General features: G+C 44.2%; 1 protein-coding gene and 2 long non-coding RNA genes across 4 annotated transcripts in view; 1 reads left to right on the top strand and 2 right to left on the bottom strand.

The window, feature by feature from the left end:
* The window catches only part of LOC309383025, a 904,876-nt gene that overhangs the window by 815,547 nt on the left and 71,305 nt on the right, over positions 1–18,024 (bottom strand). The gene's annotated exons all lie outside the window — the stretch shown is intronic.
* On the top strand, positions 3,685–6,239 carry LOC309383944. Its single transcript, XR_014173949.1, has 2 exons — positions 3,685–3,886; positions 3,926–6,239. It is a non-coding gene; the product is annotated as an uncharacterized lncRNA (long non-coding RNA).
* Positions 6,334–18,008, bottom strand: LOC309383943 (erlin-1-like). The gene is made up of 11 exons (XM_081937030.1): positions 17,848–18,008; positions 15,858–15,939; positions 14,604–14,650; positions 14,108–14,169; positions 11,590–11,715; positions 9,599–9,672; positions 9,166–9,224; positions 8,801–8,892; positions 8,160–8,249; positions 7,577–7,656; positions 6,334–7,372 (listed from the first exon to the last, which is right to left on the bottom strand). The coding sequence occupies exons 1-11, from the start codon at positions 17,994–17,996 to the stop codon at positions 7,190–7,192; spliced, it is 1,044 nt and encodes a 347-aa protein (XP_081793156.1). The 5' UTR covers positions 17,997–18,008; the 3' UTR covers positions 6,334–7,189.

The raw sequence follows: 18,024 nt of genomic DNA, 5'->3' as shown, positions 1-18,024 counted from the left end.
CTGGTTTATGGAAAGGCTTTTAATAGTGTTCAGTGTTGTGATGAAAATAGAAATCCCAGAATATCTTAGATAAAACATATATACAAACTACCCAGAAATGATAATTTGGAGGGAACTTTTGAAAACTGACTGACTCCAGGGCAGGAAAGGATTGAGAGTGGCTGTTTGCTCTATTTATCCAACATAAGTCTAGAACCGTGATGGCGAACCTATGGCACAGGTGGCATGCAGAGCCATATCTGAGAGCACGTGAGAGGCATTGCCCTGTCAGTTCCATCTGCATGTGCGGACTGGGCAGCTGATTTTTGGCCTTCCAGAGGGCGGGGAAAGCCATTTTCGCCCTCCCCGGGCTTCATGAAAACCTCCTGAAGCCTGGGGAGGGCAAAAAACGGCCCAAGTGGCCTACCGGATGTCCGGAGGCTTTAGTGAGGCTGGCCACATGTGTGAGAGGAGTGTGGGGAGGGGGTTCATGCATGCGTGGAGGGGTGGGCATTGCATTATGGATGTGGGCACGTGTGTGTGTGCCCTTTTGGCACCCGAGCAGAAAAACGTTCACCATCACTGGTCTAGAATATGAATCAAGACACTGAAGCTTGGATGGAAAAATGATGTGCATAATTTTAAAATTGAAAGAGCTTGCATTATGCTGATACTAATCAGATAAATGAAAACGCCTGGGATCTGTAAGCTCAAAGTCAAGCAGCAAAATGGAAAAAAATGGATTAAGGTCAATTATAAAGATGACCTAAATAAGCCACAGAATTAACAAGATACTGAAGTGGTGGATAGCTTCTGCCTTTTTGGATCTACTACTGTGGCAACATTAAAGGAAACAGCAGCAAAGAAACATTCCACAGACTAGCACTTGGCAACAATGAAAGCCCGAGAGAAGATACACAGAGACTGTGATGTGTTCCTATACAGATCACAATTGAGCATGTGGTAGTCTTCCCTATAACATTTACAGAAACAAAAGTTGGAGTTTGAAGAAGCAGCACAGAAAAAGTATTGACACTTTTGAACTTTGATGATGGACAAGAGCCTAACAATGCCATGAATAGTCAAGAAACCAGATAGATGAACCACAGAACAAATCGATCTGAAGTTTTTACCCAAGGCACAAATATGGTACAAGGTTGAAATTATTTGTTGGACACAGCCCTGTCTTGCAGTCTATAATTCTGGGAATAATGGAAGGAAAAATAAAACAACTAGCAGCAAGGTGTATGACTTCAATTATAGTCATGTAATTGGATGCACTGATGGAAGTGCTGAAGAGAGAAAAATTTGGGGATGGATCATCCGCAAGAATATTGAACTGAGTATTCATTAAAAGTCAACACTAACTTGATGTCACATAATCATAGATTTTAATAAAGTTGTTCTGTATGGAGAACGAGGTAGGCAGGAACTGAAGCAAGGCAGGTTGAAGCTAACACGACCTTTATTAACAGCTTAGCAAGGCAAAATGTAAGGCAAACCTCGAACCGGCAAACAGCAGCATTTGACAGCTGACAGCCCTTTTTATACCAGAGCTGTCAGACGCTGAATCAATGGAATGGCTGCATTCTCCCGCCAGCTGGCTGCTTGCGTCTTAACCAATCAGGAGCCGGCAATGATAGTCAATGGCGTTGTAGCCTCGAGGATTTAACACCCCTCTCCTCCCAGTTAGCACATGCGTAGTCAGCCAAGTACGCCGGCCGGCGTCGGCTCCGCCCCGATCGTCAGTTCAGGGGCAGTGGCCAAAGGAGGAGAAGCTGGTGGAGAGTCCGTTGAACATCTGGAGACTGCACAGCAGAGTCGGCGGGAAACTTGACCGCCGTGGGACTGAACGGATTCTCTGGTATGCCTGGTGACATGAACACATTGGTGGGGGATGTTGCGTGCGACTCTGTTTGCACTGGAGCAGCCTCTGTCGATATTAGTTCCCCGGGGCAGGATTTGGCCTGCACTGGGTGCTGGTCTGCTGCGCTGGTGGCTCGCCGTCTGAGCTGGTTGATGTGTCGGCACCACATTTGCCCATCATTGAGCTGGACCCTATAAGAGTAGGGTCCAGTTAGTTGCGTGATTTGTCCAGGAAGCCACCTTGGTTTGACCCCATAGTTTTGGGCGTAGACTGGGTCTCCCACATTAAAGGCCCGTGTGGAGTCACCTGCGAGGGGGCTTTTCTCTGCTGCATAACTGGGGTGTAGTCGGTCCAGGGTTGCCCGGAGCCAACGACCCATAAGTCGTTCTGCAAGACTTTGCTTGGTGATTGGGCACGGGGTTGTATGCTGTGCCAGGAGGTATTGGGACAGTTTGTCGTGCCAACTCCCTGGCCCCAGGTGGCCCAATGCATCCTTAACCTACCGGATGGTTCGTTCTGCCAGGCCATTTCCGGCTGGGTGGAAGGGGGCCGTCGGGGCCATGCTGGCCTAAAAACATCTGGGTGCCGATGTGAATTGGGGCCCATTGTCAGTCACAACCACGTTGGGCAACCCATGGGTCGCGAATAGCCTCCCCAGCATCCTAATTATGGCCTCTGAAGTGGTGGAGGGCATGAATGCCAGCTCCACCCACTTTGAATAAGCATCTACGAGGACCAAGAAGTTCTGCCCTAAGAACAGGCCAGCGAAGTCCAAATGGACTCATGCCCATGGAGCCCGGAGCATGTCCCATTTCCTGATGGGCACAGAAGGGGGAGCCGGTCTCGATTGCTGGGACTGCCAGCAGGTGGCTACCCAGCTTTCTATTTCCTGGTCAATCTTTGGCCACCACACGTAGCTTTGGCCCAAAGTCTTCATGCGCACAATGCCCGGGTGAGCAGTGTGCAGGCAACTTAAAATTGGCGACCTAAGTTTTGGGAGAGCTACCACCCTATTCCCCCATAACAGGCACCCGTTAAGGACAGACAGCTCATGCTGCTTTATATAATAGGGGTGAAACTCAGGATTTACTGGCCCCTGTGGCCACCCCCTGCGCATCCAGTCCAAAACTTGGGCCAGTATGGAGTCTGTGGCAGAGAGCCTGGCAATATCCCGGGCGGATACTGGCATGGCCAACTCTTCAATTAAGAGGACCGAAACTGCAGGAGTAGGGTCCAAAACAGGCACTGGCAGCGACTGAGGTTTTTTCAGCGTGCCCCACGTTTTTTCCTGGTCTATATTGCAGCTGATAATTATATGCCGCTAGAAAGACTGTCCTTCTGGACATTCTTGGAGACAAAATCTGAGGAGTCTGGCGATCCCCCGCCAGAAGACCCAAGAGGGGTTTATGGTCAGTCACTAAGTGAAAAAAACAACCATAAACGTAATCGTGAAACTGCTTTACCCCTGCTACAGCAGCTAGGGCCTCCTTATCCAGCTGACTGTAATTTGTTTCAGCTGCTGAGAGCGTGCACGAATAATAGGCAATTGGGGCTTCTGAGCCATTAGGTAGGATGTGACTCAGAACGCTTCCAATGCCATAAGGTGATGCATCGCATGCCAAAGTTAATGGGAGGCGATCACTGTATTTCACTAATAAAGATTTAGATGTAAGGACATCCTTAACCGCCCTAAAAGCTTGGGCTTCCTTAGACCCCCAATGCCAGGGCGTCTTGGAGTCCAGGAGCCTATGAAGAGGCTCTGCCAAAGACACCTTATGGGGTAAAAAATGGAGTAAAAATTAAACAGCCCCAGAAAGGCTTGCAGCTCAGAAGAGGGTGTGGAGGCTTTCTTAATTGCCTCTACCTTGGATGGAGTAGGGTGGATGCCTTTGGAATCAATTAGATACCCCAAAAATTCTACACTGGGAACCCCAATCCTACATTTTTCTTGTTTGAGCTTCAGTCCCGCTTGGCGGAAACGGGTCAGGACTGCTCTTAATTTATCGACAGCTCAGCTTGATCCAAAGTGGAGATAAGCACGTCATCAAAATAGGGTACCACCCCTGGCAGCCCCTGGAGCATCCGCTCCATTAGGCTCTGGAAAATATCCGGGGCTACACTGACCCCAAATTGCAAGCATTTACATTTGAAAGATCCCCGGTGCGTTACGATGGTTTGAGCCATGGCAGTGGCTTCGTCTACCGGGAGCTGCTGGTATGCTTGTGCCAAGTCTAACTTGGCAAAAATATTTCCCTGGCCTAAGGAATGGAGCAGATCTTGAACCACTGGCACTGGGTAAGGGTTGGCTTGCAACCCTTTATTAATTGTGCATTTAAAATCCCCGCAAATTCTAATACTACCATCCTGCTTAATAGGTATTACTATGTGGGTCTCCCAAGGGGAGTGGTCTACTGCTTTGAGCACTCCTTGTGTTATTAATTTATCTAGCTCTAAATCTATCTTGGGCCAAAGAGCAAAAGGCAGTTTCCTGGGTTTTAGATGTATTGGCGCCACCTGGGGGTCCAAGTTAAAAGAAATGGGGGTCCCACTATATTTACCAAGCCTGTTGTCAAATATGTCCGCAAACTCACTGGCCAGCGCGGCGAAGGAATCTGGAACAACGGAGTGGATGCCGGAGACGTTGAGCCCCAATGCGAAGAACCAGTCAAGTCCCAGGAGGCTGGGCAGATGGCCATCTACAATGATGAGGGGAAGAGGCCCCAGGAAGTTATTGCTGGCTATGGTGAATGTGCCGCAACCCACAATGGGTATTGGCTACCCTTGATAGTCTCTGAGGCGAAGTGGGCACTGTCTGAGTTGATCTTTGGTTAGGCTGGGCACTATCCGTTTGATAGTAGCCCAAGAGACCAGAGATTTGGAAGAGCCAGTGTCCACTTCCATCTTGCAGGGCTCTCCCTCTATGCGTATGGTCAGGTATATCTTATGGGTAGGGTTGGTCAGGGAAGCATGTCTGATAGCCCATTCAGGGTACTGCTCATCACCTGCGATGGCAAAGCAGTCTTCGCGGTGTTTGGGAAGTCTTTTTACGAATTGTTTAGACAAGGCGCGCTCCGGAGATGGGTCAGAGATTGGCATGGCCGCTCTGCAGACCTTGGCTAAATGTCCTTTCCTGTCACACCAATGGCATATTGCGACTTTGAACCTGACTTTGCATGGTTCCCGCCACAACTCAGGCAGCTTGCCTGAGGTAAAAAATCAGCCTGAGTCCATTTTTTTCTGGTGGCAAGTTTGAGGTGGCTAATCTCTTCTTCCTCGTCAGAGAAGTCTTCTTCATCGTTTTCTTCGTGATGGACAGCATGGCCCCTGCTGGCATGGGTGGCCGGTGGCAGAAATCTCTGAATTTCTGCAGTGGATTTGTCCGACATTTCATATGCCATGGCTTCATCCACAGCTACCTGAAGGCTCAGCTCTTTTCATGCCAGCAAAATCGCTGAAGTCTTTGATACCACAGATCAGCTGTTCTAACAGGGCATCAACCAGTACAGGAAAGTCACAGTGCAGGGCCGCAGTTCTGAGGGAAACCATGTAGTCACTCAGATTCCCCTTCTCTCTGGGTTCTCTGCCTAAAAGCATAACGTCTGGCTATGCACAAGGGAGTTGGAGAGTAATGACTTTTAAGTTTCTCCAAGAGTCTCCCAAGGCATTGAATGGACGGATTGAGGAGCTGCTAAAGCCCTAGATGTTCCAAACATCTCGTGGCCACATGCGCTGAGAAAATATATTTTACAGCCACTGGACGAAACAGTGAAGTCATTTGTCTCCAGGAAGCACTCGAACCGCTCGAGGTAGGCGTCCCATGTTTCAGTGGCCGGGCTGAATGCCGTGAATGCCGGTAGACTAGCCATCCTTAGAAGGACGGAACTGAGGAATTAGCCTTGGAGCGACGTCTTGTCGCCTGTGACTTGAGGCAGTTCTTATTAGTGACTTCGCTTTTCCTTTACCTCAGTCCTAATCCCATCCTCATTGCCAGTATTCTGTAGGGAGAACGAGGCAGGCAGGTTGAAGCTAACACAACCTTTATTAACCGCTTAACAAGGCAAAATGTAAGGCAAACCTCGAACTGGCAAACAGCAGCATTTGACAGCTGACAGCCCTTTTTATACCAGAGCTGTCAGACGCTGAACCAATAGAATGGCTGCATTGTCCCGCCAGCTGGCTGCTCGCGTCTTAACCAATCAGGAGCCGGCAATGATAGTCAATGGCATCGTAGCCTCGAGGACTTAACAAAAGTAGTCTTGGTTTCTGAATTTTAAGGGATTTCTATTTTAGTTTTCTTTTTAAACAATTAAGATTGGAAGACAGAAAATTGTAATGTTATCGAGTTGCTGTTTCATCCTACATCTCCCAATAAACACTAGCCCATTTTAGCAAAGTGAGTTGTTTTCTGAGGTTTTTTAGCAACAACTTGTCCGTGATAACATAGGATAAACACCATTGCACCATAATCCACCATACACATTCTTAGAAAAGGTTATGAAAATAGCTTTATTTTCCATATTCCAAATACCAACATTTTGCATGTTGTCATATATATATATATATGTACTAGTATGTTTGTATATATATATATATACATACATACATATGCACACATATACATACATATATATAAATGTATACAAACATACAAGCCTTTTTTAAAAAAGTCTGAAATGATACTTTCCAGTCATGAGATGCATCTTCTTCAGACACATTTGTAAATTCCAAAGCAAAGTTTTCACAGCAAGAACACAATTGAGTTGGAGCCAGAGCCTAAGAAGTAGTCTCAACATTTTTATCTTACCAACAAGTGGGACCAAAAATAATTGGGGTACATAACTCCCCTGGAGTCATGTTTATCTTGTTGAGTCATGGGACTAAGTTATGCAACAGCTCTTGGTTAATAGCATCAACTTCCACATTCCAGTCGTAAAACGTATGATTGAGGTTATTAAGATCTAGTTCATCGGAGCCCCTATGTTACAATTGCTTTCAAGGTAGGAACAAGTACTTCCCCATAAGAGTGAAATAGCCAGGTTCAATTATTTTAATTGTCAATTCTTTCCTAATGATAAATGTTAGCGCTTGGATTACTTTCGTTCTTGAAATCCCCAGGAGCCAGCTTCTGATGTGGAACAGTCAAAAAAGCCTTTGGATTCTCTTCCTAGCAGGCTCTGGAGAATGACACAAACTCGGTGTAGAACCATTTATACTGGGGGGATGGGGGGGGGACCCACTAATTCCTTTCCTCTGTTTATCAATAAGGCAGTTTGAGGACAATAACTGCCCTGATTTTGAGCAGTCGATTAATGTTCAGATCAAGGAGGCGAGATGGCGTGAGCGTCAAGTAGCAGTTTCTTGAGTCCTGAGGTGGTGGCCTCCTTTAGCAGTCCTTGTGATCATATGTTCAAACGCCCAGGAATCTAGAAACAAGTGAGAGGGCAGACTACTGCCAAAGTAGAGCTTGCTGTTAGTAGCGATTGCTTGGTATTTCATCAGCTCCAGGTAGGCTGGTGTGAGTTTCAGCTGCCAAGGAGAAAAAAATAAATAAATACACCCGGGAAGGTATTCACATTACAAGAATTAAGCACAAACACAGCAGGCCACTAGTAAGGAATGCTTTTACAAGCCATATTTATTTTCTCCCCCCAAGAAGTAGGCTTTGCTTACTTGTGTCTCGTTCCCCCTAAACTTTGGGCAGATTGCTGGTTGCAAGCAAGGGAAACTCACCTTATTTGAGTCAGCTGCTTTTTGGGCAGTGTAGTATTCTGCATCAGCCTTTGCTTTCTGTCTTGCTACATAAGCAGCATCTGTGAAGGCAGCAGCAAAACTTCTTTTATAGCCAGTTTTAAGTCATCAAGTCACTATCTGTTCCTTCAAGTTAACAAAATAAACCTTTCTAAACCTCCGCAGCATGGCCCACTGTGAAATATATGACGTCTAAGCATGTTTCTTTTCGGCCTCCAAGAACAAATTCAGAATAAGACAAAAAAAAATCAGGGAAGATTTTTGATAAAGGTTAAAGTATGGAACAGGATATGTGGAATGTTATGACAGGAGGAGATTTAATTAAGCTCTGTCCCGGTTCCAAAATCCGGCAATGGGGAAGAGAAAGATCAGGGAGAGAATAGAAGAACTAATATTTCCACAAAGGAAACAGTAAACAACATTAATCATTCCTATAATCCTTCTAAGCAGCTTGACCCAACCTTTGGAAATCGAAATAACCATCCTCCCATCCTAGTTCCCAGCCACTGTGGATCATTGTCTGGACTAGATTTGCAAGAGATAGTAGGGTGGAGCACATAGCTACCTTCAAGCTCAGAAATTTGTTTCTCTGTCAACGTCTCCATGATCTTCTGTTGGAATTGTATCTTTGACACTTGAGCAATTTTCTCTGCTTCTGCAATTGAAAAGCATTCACAGTTGAGCACTAGAACTGTACAGGCTGTGACAACAGTCAAGTGTGCCAATGCCCCAAGTTTGTTCAACTTTCCTGAAGCTCAGAAGAAACTATTTGTGGTCAGGCACGCGCACAGTTAAATCCCTACAAGTCCAGGAGAGTAACATATGGCACATCCTTGCTCTTAACTTACTTTCCTTCTCTTAAAGACTAGGAATTATAGCAAAAGTACACAAACAAATGCATGAAACTAACCCATGGCTAAAGTAGATCAACCTCAACATTTTTCATTTAGAGTATTGTGGCACACCAGGTAGGGATGGAAGGCTATCGGCACACATTGAAGGCTCCTCAAAATTATGCCACAATTCTGGTCATTTAGTTACTATTTTTAATACCTAACTGCCACACAGAAGATCCATGGTTCAATTATTATGCTTGCCAGTTTCAACACTCAGATCTTCTTCGACCAAAAGAGAATACTTAGCCCAGAGGCAGTCAAGGGGGGGGGGGGAGTGTTGGAGAGAGAGACTGTTGACAAAGCTCATTACCTATGAGTGCCTTCCTCCTTTCCGTTTCAGCCTCCTTTTCCACCACTTTCTGCTTCTGCGTAGCTATCAAGAGTTTAGTCTTCTCTGCTTCCCTGCAAAGCAAAAATGAATCGGCTTCTTGAACTGCCTATCTGGAAGGTAATCTCTGTACAATTATCTCTATCCTCAGCACAAGGATAGCATTTTACAAAAGCCTCCGCTTAACTCGTAAGAAATTCAAATGAAGACTCGAAAGCCAGAGATGGAGACTCCTATGCTATTACATCCACATCCCTGCTTTATAAGTACCCCAGAGGCATCTAGCTGAACCTCATGAGAAGCAGAATGCTGGACGTGCCTCTGATCTGATCCGTTCTTGTACTCACACGAGTTCAAAATTTCTTCTGATTGCTTCAGGGATTTTGGGCTTTGTCACTCGCACCGCCTGTGCAGAAACAATAAAACATCTAGATTAAACAATATCCTCGTAGCATTTCCCAAGCACAAATTTTAGACCAGTGTTTCTCAAACTCGGCAGCTTTAAGATGGGTGAACGTCAACTCTCAGGATTCCCCAGTCAGCCATGCAACTTATGACCATTATTTTAGCAGCAAAGTTTCAACAGCACTGAAAAGTGACCTACAACAAGTTCTTGCACTTACAACATCCTGATTTGAGCACTTGGCAATCATCACAAATTTACAATTGCCGCATCTCATGGTCACATGATCACCATTTGCGACCTTCCCAGCCAGTGTTCTGTTTCAATCTCTTTTCATCAACCACGCAGATATACAACAGGCAAGTGATAGGTAGTACCTGGATGGTAAGGCCTGGTGCCATAGTATTCAGATCCTGTTGTAGTGCCAGCTTCAGGTTATCATCGATCTGATCTGGTACAAGAAAACACGAACTAATAAAGTAAATTAACCAAACAGAGACACTTACGCCAGAGCTCAAAAAAATAGATGGCAATGCCATCTATTCAACTACAGAAGGGACTGGGATTAAATACCGTATTTTTCAGAGTATAAGGCACACCTTTTTCTCCCCTAAAGGAGGGTGAAAATTTGGGTGTATCTTATGCACTGAATGTAGCCCCATCCACCCACCATCCCCCACCATTTGGCCTCTGCCTCCCAGAAATTTACCTCCTTGCAGCAAACGGGGAAAATGGGTCTTGCAGAGGCTACAATAGTCTACAGCAATCCCTGCAGCCTGAAACAGCTGATGATTGGGAAGCTGCTTAAAACTGAAAGTGAAACTTGCTGTTTGCTCCAGGAGACAAATTGCTGGGAGGCAGAAGCAGATTTTTTTTCTTATGCTAATCAGGCTGTTTGCGGTTTGCTGCAAGAAGGTAAGTCAATAACTATAAATGCCTATAGAACATTCAAATTTTTAGACTTATTTTTTAAAAACGGCTTTATTATTGTTTTAGACAGCTTAACAAAATGAGGAAGCTTTTTAAAATAAATGCTTGATCTGAAGAGGCCCAGTACTATTGTATCTTCTTTTAAATAGCAGAGAATAACTATACTTCCAGAAAGCCACATCAATTTTAACAGCACCTGTACATGTATAGTCTGAAATGTAACACTACAGTGTATATTGTCTGTACTGTTTGCTGTTTGTTGCAAGGAGGCAAATTGCTGGGAGGCAGAAGCAGATTTTTTCCCCTTATTTTCCTCCCCAAAAGCTAGGTGCATCTTATACTTTGGAGCGTCTTATACTCCGAAAAATACGGTAGCTACTACTCTTTTAGTCAAGATACATGAAAGAAGAATGTAGGGCATATCTAGGTGGTTCCATTCCAGGCTAACCACTGCAGATATTTTATTTATTAAATTTATATGCCGCCCATCTCTCCATCAAGCAACTCTAAGTGGCTTGGATCAAGCTAAAAATGGGAATACAAAACATTAAAACAATAAATATTACCCAAAATATCTAAGGAAAGAGCACATTATACATCAGGCTGGAGATAGAATCTTCTCTTATGGTGTAATAATAAAACTATAAATAACAAAACCTTCAAAAACATGTTTTACATAGGCTTAATGACAACTTGCTGGAGTTGGTCTCCCCCTAACTGCACACACACCCAGCTCCTCTACACTCAGGTTGCGCTGGCCACTGAGGCACTGGTGCACATCCTCGCAAGCCCTCCTTGACCTATGCCATGTATCTCACACACACCCTCATGCCCTTCCCAACCCTCCCCATCCATCTCTCATTCTCTCTCCTATCCAACCACAGTACCTGTCTACCGGCCTGGAACTTATAACTTCCTTCCAGTTTCCCCACCAGTTATGGGAAGCTGACAGGAAGTTGCCTTGCTTAATAATCATTGGGATTCAGTTAATGATGGCAATCAAGGTTGACTAAACCATTTTTGCTTATGACCTATTATTGTTGTTGTAAGTCACCTAGAGTAGCACCACGGCAAGGTAAGTGGCAAATAAATTTAATTAACTAATAAACTTACAACTGCATTGCTTAGCAATGGAAATTCCAGTCCTAACTGCTAGCATAGGTCAAGGACTACCTACATGTGGAAAAGGCCACCCTCCATTGTGAAAATACATAAAATAGACAAAAGCATTCCAAAAGGCATCCTCCAATAGAACCATGTGCCGATGCAAAACCCCTTACCATGGATAACAAGGTCTGATCTCTATTTGCCAATCACAAAATATGTAAAACTGCAGGGAATGAAACCACCAATAATGAGGATTGCTGGGAAGCGATGTGTCCCAAATGTCAAAGACTCTCTGTGGGAAAGAGTGGAGCCAAAACGTAGTGAGACTTACCAAAGAGCTCAATGTACACCTCCTGCAGGGTATGGACGCTGCAAAACTGGTTAAGTTCATGGTGGATCTTATTGAAGATGAGCGCCTTGTCATAATCGGCAGTGTAATTCCTCACAACGTCATAAACTAAAAAAGGGAATGCCAGTTTGCTTGTCAGTGATGTGTTCCCCCCCCCCCCCCCAATCACAAAGTGATTTTATGCCACACAATTATAACACCAAGTCGAAATAACAACTAAAATAAGAAAAGGCACACTGGCGAAGGAACATATGGCACACATCAAGGAGGGTAGCATATAATACAATAATACAATACAATAGCAGAGTTGGAAGGGACCTTGGAGGTCTTCTAGTCCAACCCCCTGCCTAGGCAGGAAACCCTATACCGTTTCAGACAAATGGCTATCCAACATCTTCTTACAAGACTTCATATGATCCAACTTCATATGATCCAACAATTACCATCAGGGAGTAGCTCATCCTACTCTACCTTGGAACCTGTCGAGAGAGGCGGGTTTTACAGAAGGGCGATGAGATGAGGAGCATATAATCTCGGGGTGCCCTGTACATCACCTAAAATGAGGAAGCTAAGACCTGGAGTGAACCAGAATCCAAACTACCCAAATGGTTCCTTGGCTCACCACATCTTGAGCCACAAAAGACTCCTCACAATGACCTTTGGGATAATCTTCCTACCTTTCAAACCTCACAAGAGTTTGGGCTCCCTTAAAAAAGGTTGATGGGTAGGATTCTGCAGAGAAATACCCATGCCTTTATTTTTGCGGTATAGACCTAAGCTTGTACATGCATTTGGTAGGACTCATTCTTCATTCTGCCACCTTGGCACTCTAAATGCCTGTTCTGATGCTTTACCTCCTCAAAAAACACAGGGAGCGGTATAAAATCACTCATGCCATTCTGTGCAAGACACTGATGTATCTTCATTTCAGAAAGCAATCAAGATCCAACTACTACCTTGTTTCCCTGAAAAGAAGACCTGCCCAGATAATAAGCCCAATGGGGCTTTTGAGCACATGCACTAAAATAAGTCCTCCCTGAAAATATTGCACCACAGCAGCAGCCATGAGGTGACCACGCTTGCCGCCTCCTGCATCTTAAAAATAATAAGACCTCCCCGAAAATAAGGCCAAGCGCTTATTTCAGGGGTCAAAGGAAAATAAGACCCTGTCTTATTTTGGAGGGAACACGGTAAAGACTCAAGGAATTCCTCAAATGCCCTCTGGAAAATAGACATCATCAGGCACTTGGGGCAGTGCAATTTGATAATCCCATCTGTAGAAAGAGGGGGGGGGGGGCAACACCAGATAGCTGCACCAGAGAGTGGTTTAGCTATGACAAGAAACAAATGCAAACCCGCTTCAGATCATGTCACCTCTGCTCCAAGACAAAAAACAGATCCAATATGTAACATTGTGAGTCAGGTCCTCAATCATCTGGGACAGGCTACAAACATCCAAGCCACTTTAAGGTTGAAATTCTCCAGAACTCTCAGTCTAAGGAACATTTAAGGCGAGGTGGCGCAGTGGTTAGAGTTCAGTACTGCAGGCTACTTCAGCTAACTGTTAGATGCATTCAGCAGTTCAAATCTCACTGGCTCAAGGTTGACTCAGCCTTCCATCCTTCCGAGGTGGGTAAAATGAGGACCCAGATTGTTGGGGGCAATAGGCTGCCTCTGTAAACCGCTTAGAGAGGGCTGTAAAAGCACTGTGAAGCGGCATATAAGTCTAAGTGCTGTCCAGGAGCAATCTCACCTGCTCCCTTATACTGCACCCAACTTTACATTTCCAAGAAAGGAACAACAGTGTGTCCAATCAGATTTGGTAATTGCCATTACAATGACACTCTCATGGATGCGGAAGGACTTATTATAGGCCAATCTGTAAGTAGAAATAACTAAAGCCCAGAGACACTAAGGATGTGATGACCTGAAATTTGGGCTCAGAACTAGGATGCAGATGTGGGGAAAGGGAGTTCAGTGTAAGAAGCAAAACCTCTCCTTCTTAGAAATGGTTCATTCCCTCTCCCAACACACCTCCCTCTGCACAATGCCCATCAAAATGCTCCTGCAATTCCCACAAACACACAATACGTGCAAGTTTCTACAGTAAAATGCCTCAATCCAATCTGGTGTCCTCTGGATTTGTTTATAATTTTTATTTGTAAGTCCATCCCAATACAAAACAGATTCTGAACATTTGTTCAGAAAATATTGATTTAGTTGATTTTATAACTTCTAGCACTTCCCAAATTAGCAATCCAGAAATCTTTATGAACCCAACTGTCATATCAAACATAACAAGCCAACTATAGTTGAACGCGTCCTCCTTTTAGGAGCAATAAACTGCTTAGCTTCCGTTCTTATTTCTATCATGCACTTGCCTACCTTCTATCTTCCCACCTCTGATCTTGCTTTGAAGCTCCCCTCCCAAACTTGAGGCACCCCAAGAGTTGTCTTTCCTCTAAGTGTTTGTTTTCTGTTAAAGGAAAAAGGGAAATACCTGCATATGGTGCCAGCATATTCATCACCTCAATTCGGTCAATATAGATCATGACACCACCACTGCAAGAAGATAAGGAGAAAGCTCTTCCTTCATTGCACATACATACTTGCATGGTTAAAAACTATCCAGTGTGTGCTTTTCTGACAATACACTCACTGGTAACAATACTCAATCCACAAAATCAGGATTATAAACTATGGTCCTCCAGGATTATAAGATATGGTCCTCCAACTTTTGCAGAGTTTTTGTTTATCTTTGTGAGATTGGTCTTCAGAAGGAAGGCTGAAATATCTAGTCACACACCTCAGAACTGTTCAGCAAGAAGGCTGCATTATAAAAATTACTCCCCCTTTTTTTTCGATTTTTACCAAAAAGAAGATTTAACACCTTCTACTCTTCCACCCTGTGGCTCAACCATTTCTACTACACAACTTAGGGGTGTATTTCTCATCAAGGTCAGAAACAGAATACAAACTGCAATACAACAACATACCTTGTCCCACATGGTACGTTTTTCACTTCATCTGTCTGCAATGTTGTCTGGGGGGGAAACAAAAACAAAATTGATCAGCAAAGACATTGCAGAATTTAAGATTTACTAATCTAACTATTATTGACATTTTGGAAACAAACAAAATTTCAGGAACATTCTGCTCTTTTTCTGAGAAACAACTTCAAAAACCTCAGTCCCACAGTTACAAGTTCTCCAACCACCACCTCCAATACCTAAGCAGGAATTGCAGTTCATTTTTGGCATGAGATTGAGATCAAGAAACTGAGATGATGGAGGTCTCTTTAAAAATTGCCTTAAGATTTTTTTCCCCCCATAGAATAAAAGACAGGAAAGAATAGGACAGGAAGAATTTAAAGTTAAAAAATTAATGACTTCTGACTTTCTTTTCACCAGATAATTAAAAGTTTCCTGTAGGTAATCATCCACAATGGAGCCTACCCATTACTGCCATATGTTGTGACGGTTGTAAAACAGTCATCATGTGACCAACCCAATTTTAGGATCTTTTTCTGGTAATCCTAAATTAAGCAAATGTGGCCATCATAAAGCAAATACAGTGGTTGTAAAACTATTGCCACAGTCCTTACATGAACCAATGGTTCAATAAGGCTATGATTTTGCTGGAAAAAAAACAGTTGGTTTTTTTTAGTAAAATCATTGCAAAACACGGTCATGTGACAGGACATTGCATAAGGCTGTAAATGAAGCTGTGTTGCCAAACTCCTGTCAGAACTTTGAATCAGGGTCATGAGTCCCTTTCTTTGGGTCAGCTGTAACTTCAAATAGTCACTAACTGATCATAAATCAAGATATCACTCCTCCCTCTTAGACGTTATACACATTCCTTCAACCTATCATTTAATCCAGGGAAACCGGGAAATTGCTAACAAGGAACTTGATAAATTGCTATTTTTTTCTCCCTTCTTTTCTTCAATTCTTTTTTTATCTTCAAGCAACTAGCAAGATCAAGCATGCAAGTGAGAGGTATAAGCTTATTTATAAGTATTTATCTGTACTGCAGCATTAGCCATTACCTACTTCTAGTAACATATTAACCTGTGGTCGATTTTTAGTAGTGGCAGGATACAACCGCAAGTATCAAAACGTGAATTATATTCTGCCTTGATGCTAACTGAATGAAAGACATAAAGCAGTTTTCCCTCCCTCTGCTGTTTCCTCCCTCTGCTGTTTTCCCTCCCTCTGCTGTTTCCCGCCCAAGGCAGTTACACAAACCTGTACTGCTCTGTACGTTGTGAGAATTGGGATCATGATGTGATAGCCTGGTCTGCTCAGGGTAGGGAGCAGTGCACCTCCCCTATAATAAAGTATATACAAAGAGAAAGAAAATAAGCATGAACTGAGGTCAGAGAGAACAACTTTCTTATAAAACAAAAGTCACAGCAAGCATTTATTTCATCTGTCCAACTCATTTTCGTAATACCGTACCCCAGTGGTTTGGAACAGAATAACAGAGTTGGAAGGAACTTTGGAAGTCTTTCAGTCCAACCCACTGCTCAAACAGGAGACCCTATACCATTTCAGACAAGTGGCTGTCCAGTTTCTTTTTAAAAGCTTCCAGTGATGGAGCACCCACAACTTCTGGAGGCAAGCTGTTCCACTGGTTTATTGGCAGATAGCTGAAGATTACAGGTAAAGGGGCAAACTTGCAGGCACACAATATGTACAAGGTGCCTCGTGCATTTAGCCAACTTAGTCTGGCTCTAGGCCTCTTCAGGCGTAGAGCACAAACAAGAGATGAGAGTGTCAATGTAGTTTCACACCTTTTCAGGAACAAAACAGGACAAGCCACTCTTTATTTCTGAGATAATTGCTGGGTGGAGCCCTGTTTGTTCTAAGACAGCGTTTCCCAACCGTAGCCATTTTAAGGTGTGTGAACCTCAACTCCCAGAACACTTCCTGTTTTGAGAGTTGACGTCCGCACATCTTAAAATGGTTAAGATTAGGAAATACTTATCTAGGACAGCTTTTTTTTCCCCATCTGGGACCATGCCCAGGTATTTGAGATCACAACACTGCATTTGGGCGCATGCATCATGCTAAGTTACCATGGGTTTTGTCAATTGTGGATCAACGAGGCTGTCTACCCAATCAATTGAAGTTGCTTAAAAAGTGCAATTAAGCAAACCAGGACCATGCACCACTACACACCCAACCCACTGAACCACCACAACGAGGTTGGTATCAAAAGTTGTAGTCCTAACACCACCCGGAGAACTAAAGTCGGGCGGGGAGGAGGGAGCTTTTGCTTGCTCAAAAGAAAGGCTCAAATCATGGCAGATGGTCGAGTACAGGTAGTCCTAACTTACAACACTTCATTTAGTGACCGTTTGAAGTTACGGCACTGAACTCATGATCATTTTTCACACATAACCATGGCAGCATTCCTGTGGTCATGTGATTTACATTTGGATGCTTGACAACTGGTTCATATTTATGATAGTTGCGGTGCCCCGGGGTTATGTGATCTCCTTTTGCAGCCTTCCAACAAGCAAAGACGATGGAGAAGCCAGATTCCCTGAACAACTATGTTACTAATTTAAAAGCTTCAGTGATTCACTTAATAAATGTATTTATATTACACTTCGCCTTATTTTCGGGGAGGTCTTATTATTTTTGAGGTGCAGGAGGTGGCGACCGTGGTCACCTCATGGCCGCTGCTGTGTTGCAATATTTTCAGGGACAGCTTATTTTCGGGAGGGGGATTATTTTAGTGCATGCGCTCAAAAGCCCGATTGGGATTATTATCCGGGGAGGTCTTATTTTGGGGAAAACTGGGTATTTGTATTTATTAGTTTGCCAAACATGTACAAAATAGCAGGTATAAATATAAACATGGATGTGAACGAAAGAAATGAATACAAATAAATGGGGACAGTAGGACAGTTAAACACGCTGGTGTCCTTATGCCCACCCCCTTTACGGACCTCTTAAGAGTGGGGTGAGGTCCATGGTGGACAGTTTAAGGTTGAAGCTGTGAAGGTTAGAGGATGCGAGAAAAGTCGTAAAAAGGGGGGGGAACAACTCACTTAACACATTTCTCACTCAGCAACATAAATGTTGGGCTCAATTGTGGTCGTAAGTTGAGGACTGCCTCTACTGCCAGAGCAAGACTGACACCACGCTCTTGAGTAGGGTTTCTATCATCTGCCCGGGGAAGGAAGGACGGAGGCTTCTCGGGATAGAGGTTAGAGCCCGGACTCACCTGTAGTAGACAGCCAGGTGTCCCTCCTCCACCTTGTGGACCGAGACCCACAGCAGCAGCGACAGCAACAGGCCAGCCGTCACGGCTACTGACACCGCCGGTCCGCGTCTCCGGCTCCTGGTCGGAATCTCGCCGCCGCTTCCAGGCATCCTCCCGCCGCTCGCACCCCGCAAGCCG

This window comes from Natrix helvetica, assembly GCF_964273705.1.
Source record: "Natrix helvetica genome assembly, chromosome: 1".
NCBI lineage: Eukaryota > Metazoa > Chordata > Lepidosauria > Squamata > Natricidae > Natrix > Natrix helvetica.
Note: the sequence above shows the minus strand (reverse complement) of the source record. Positions and strands in the feature narration are given on the sequence as shown.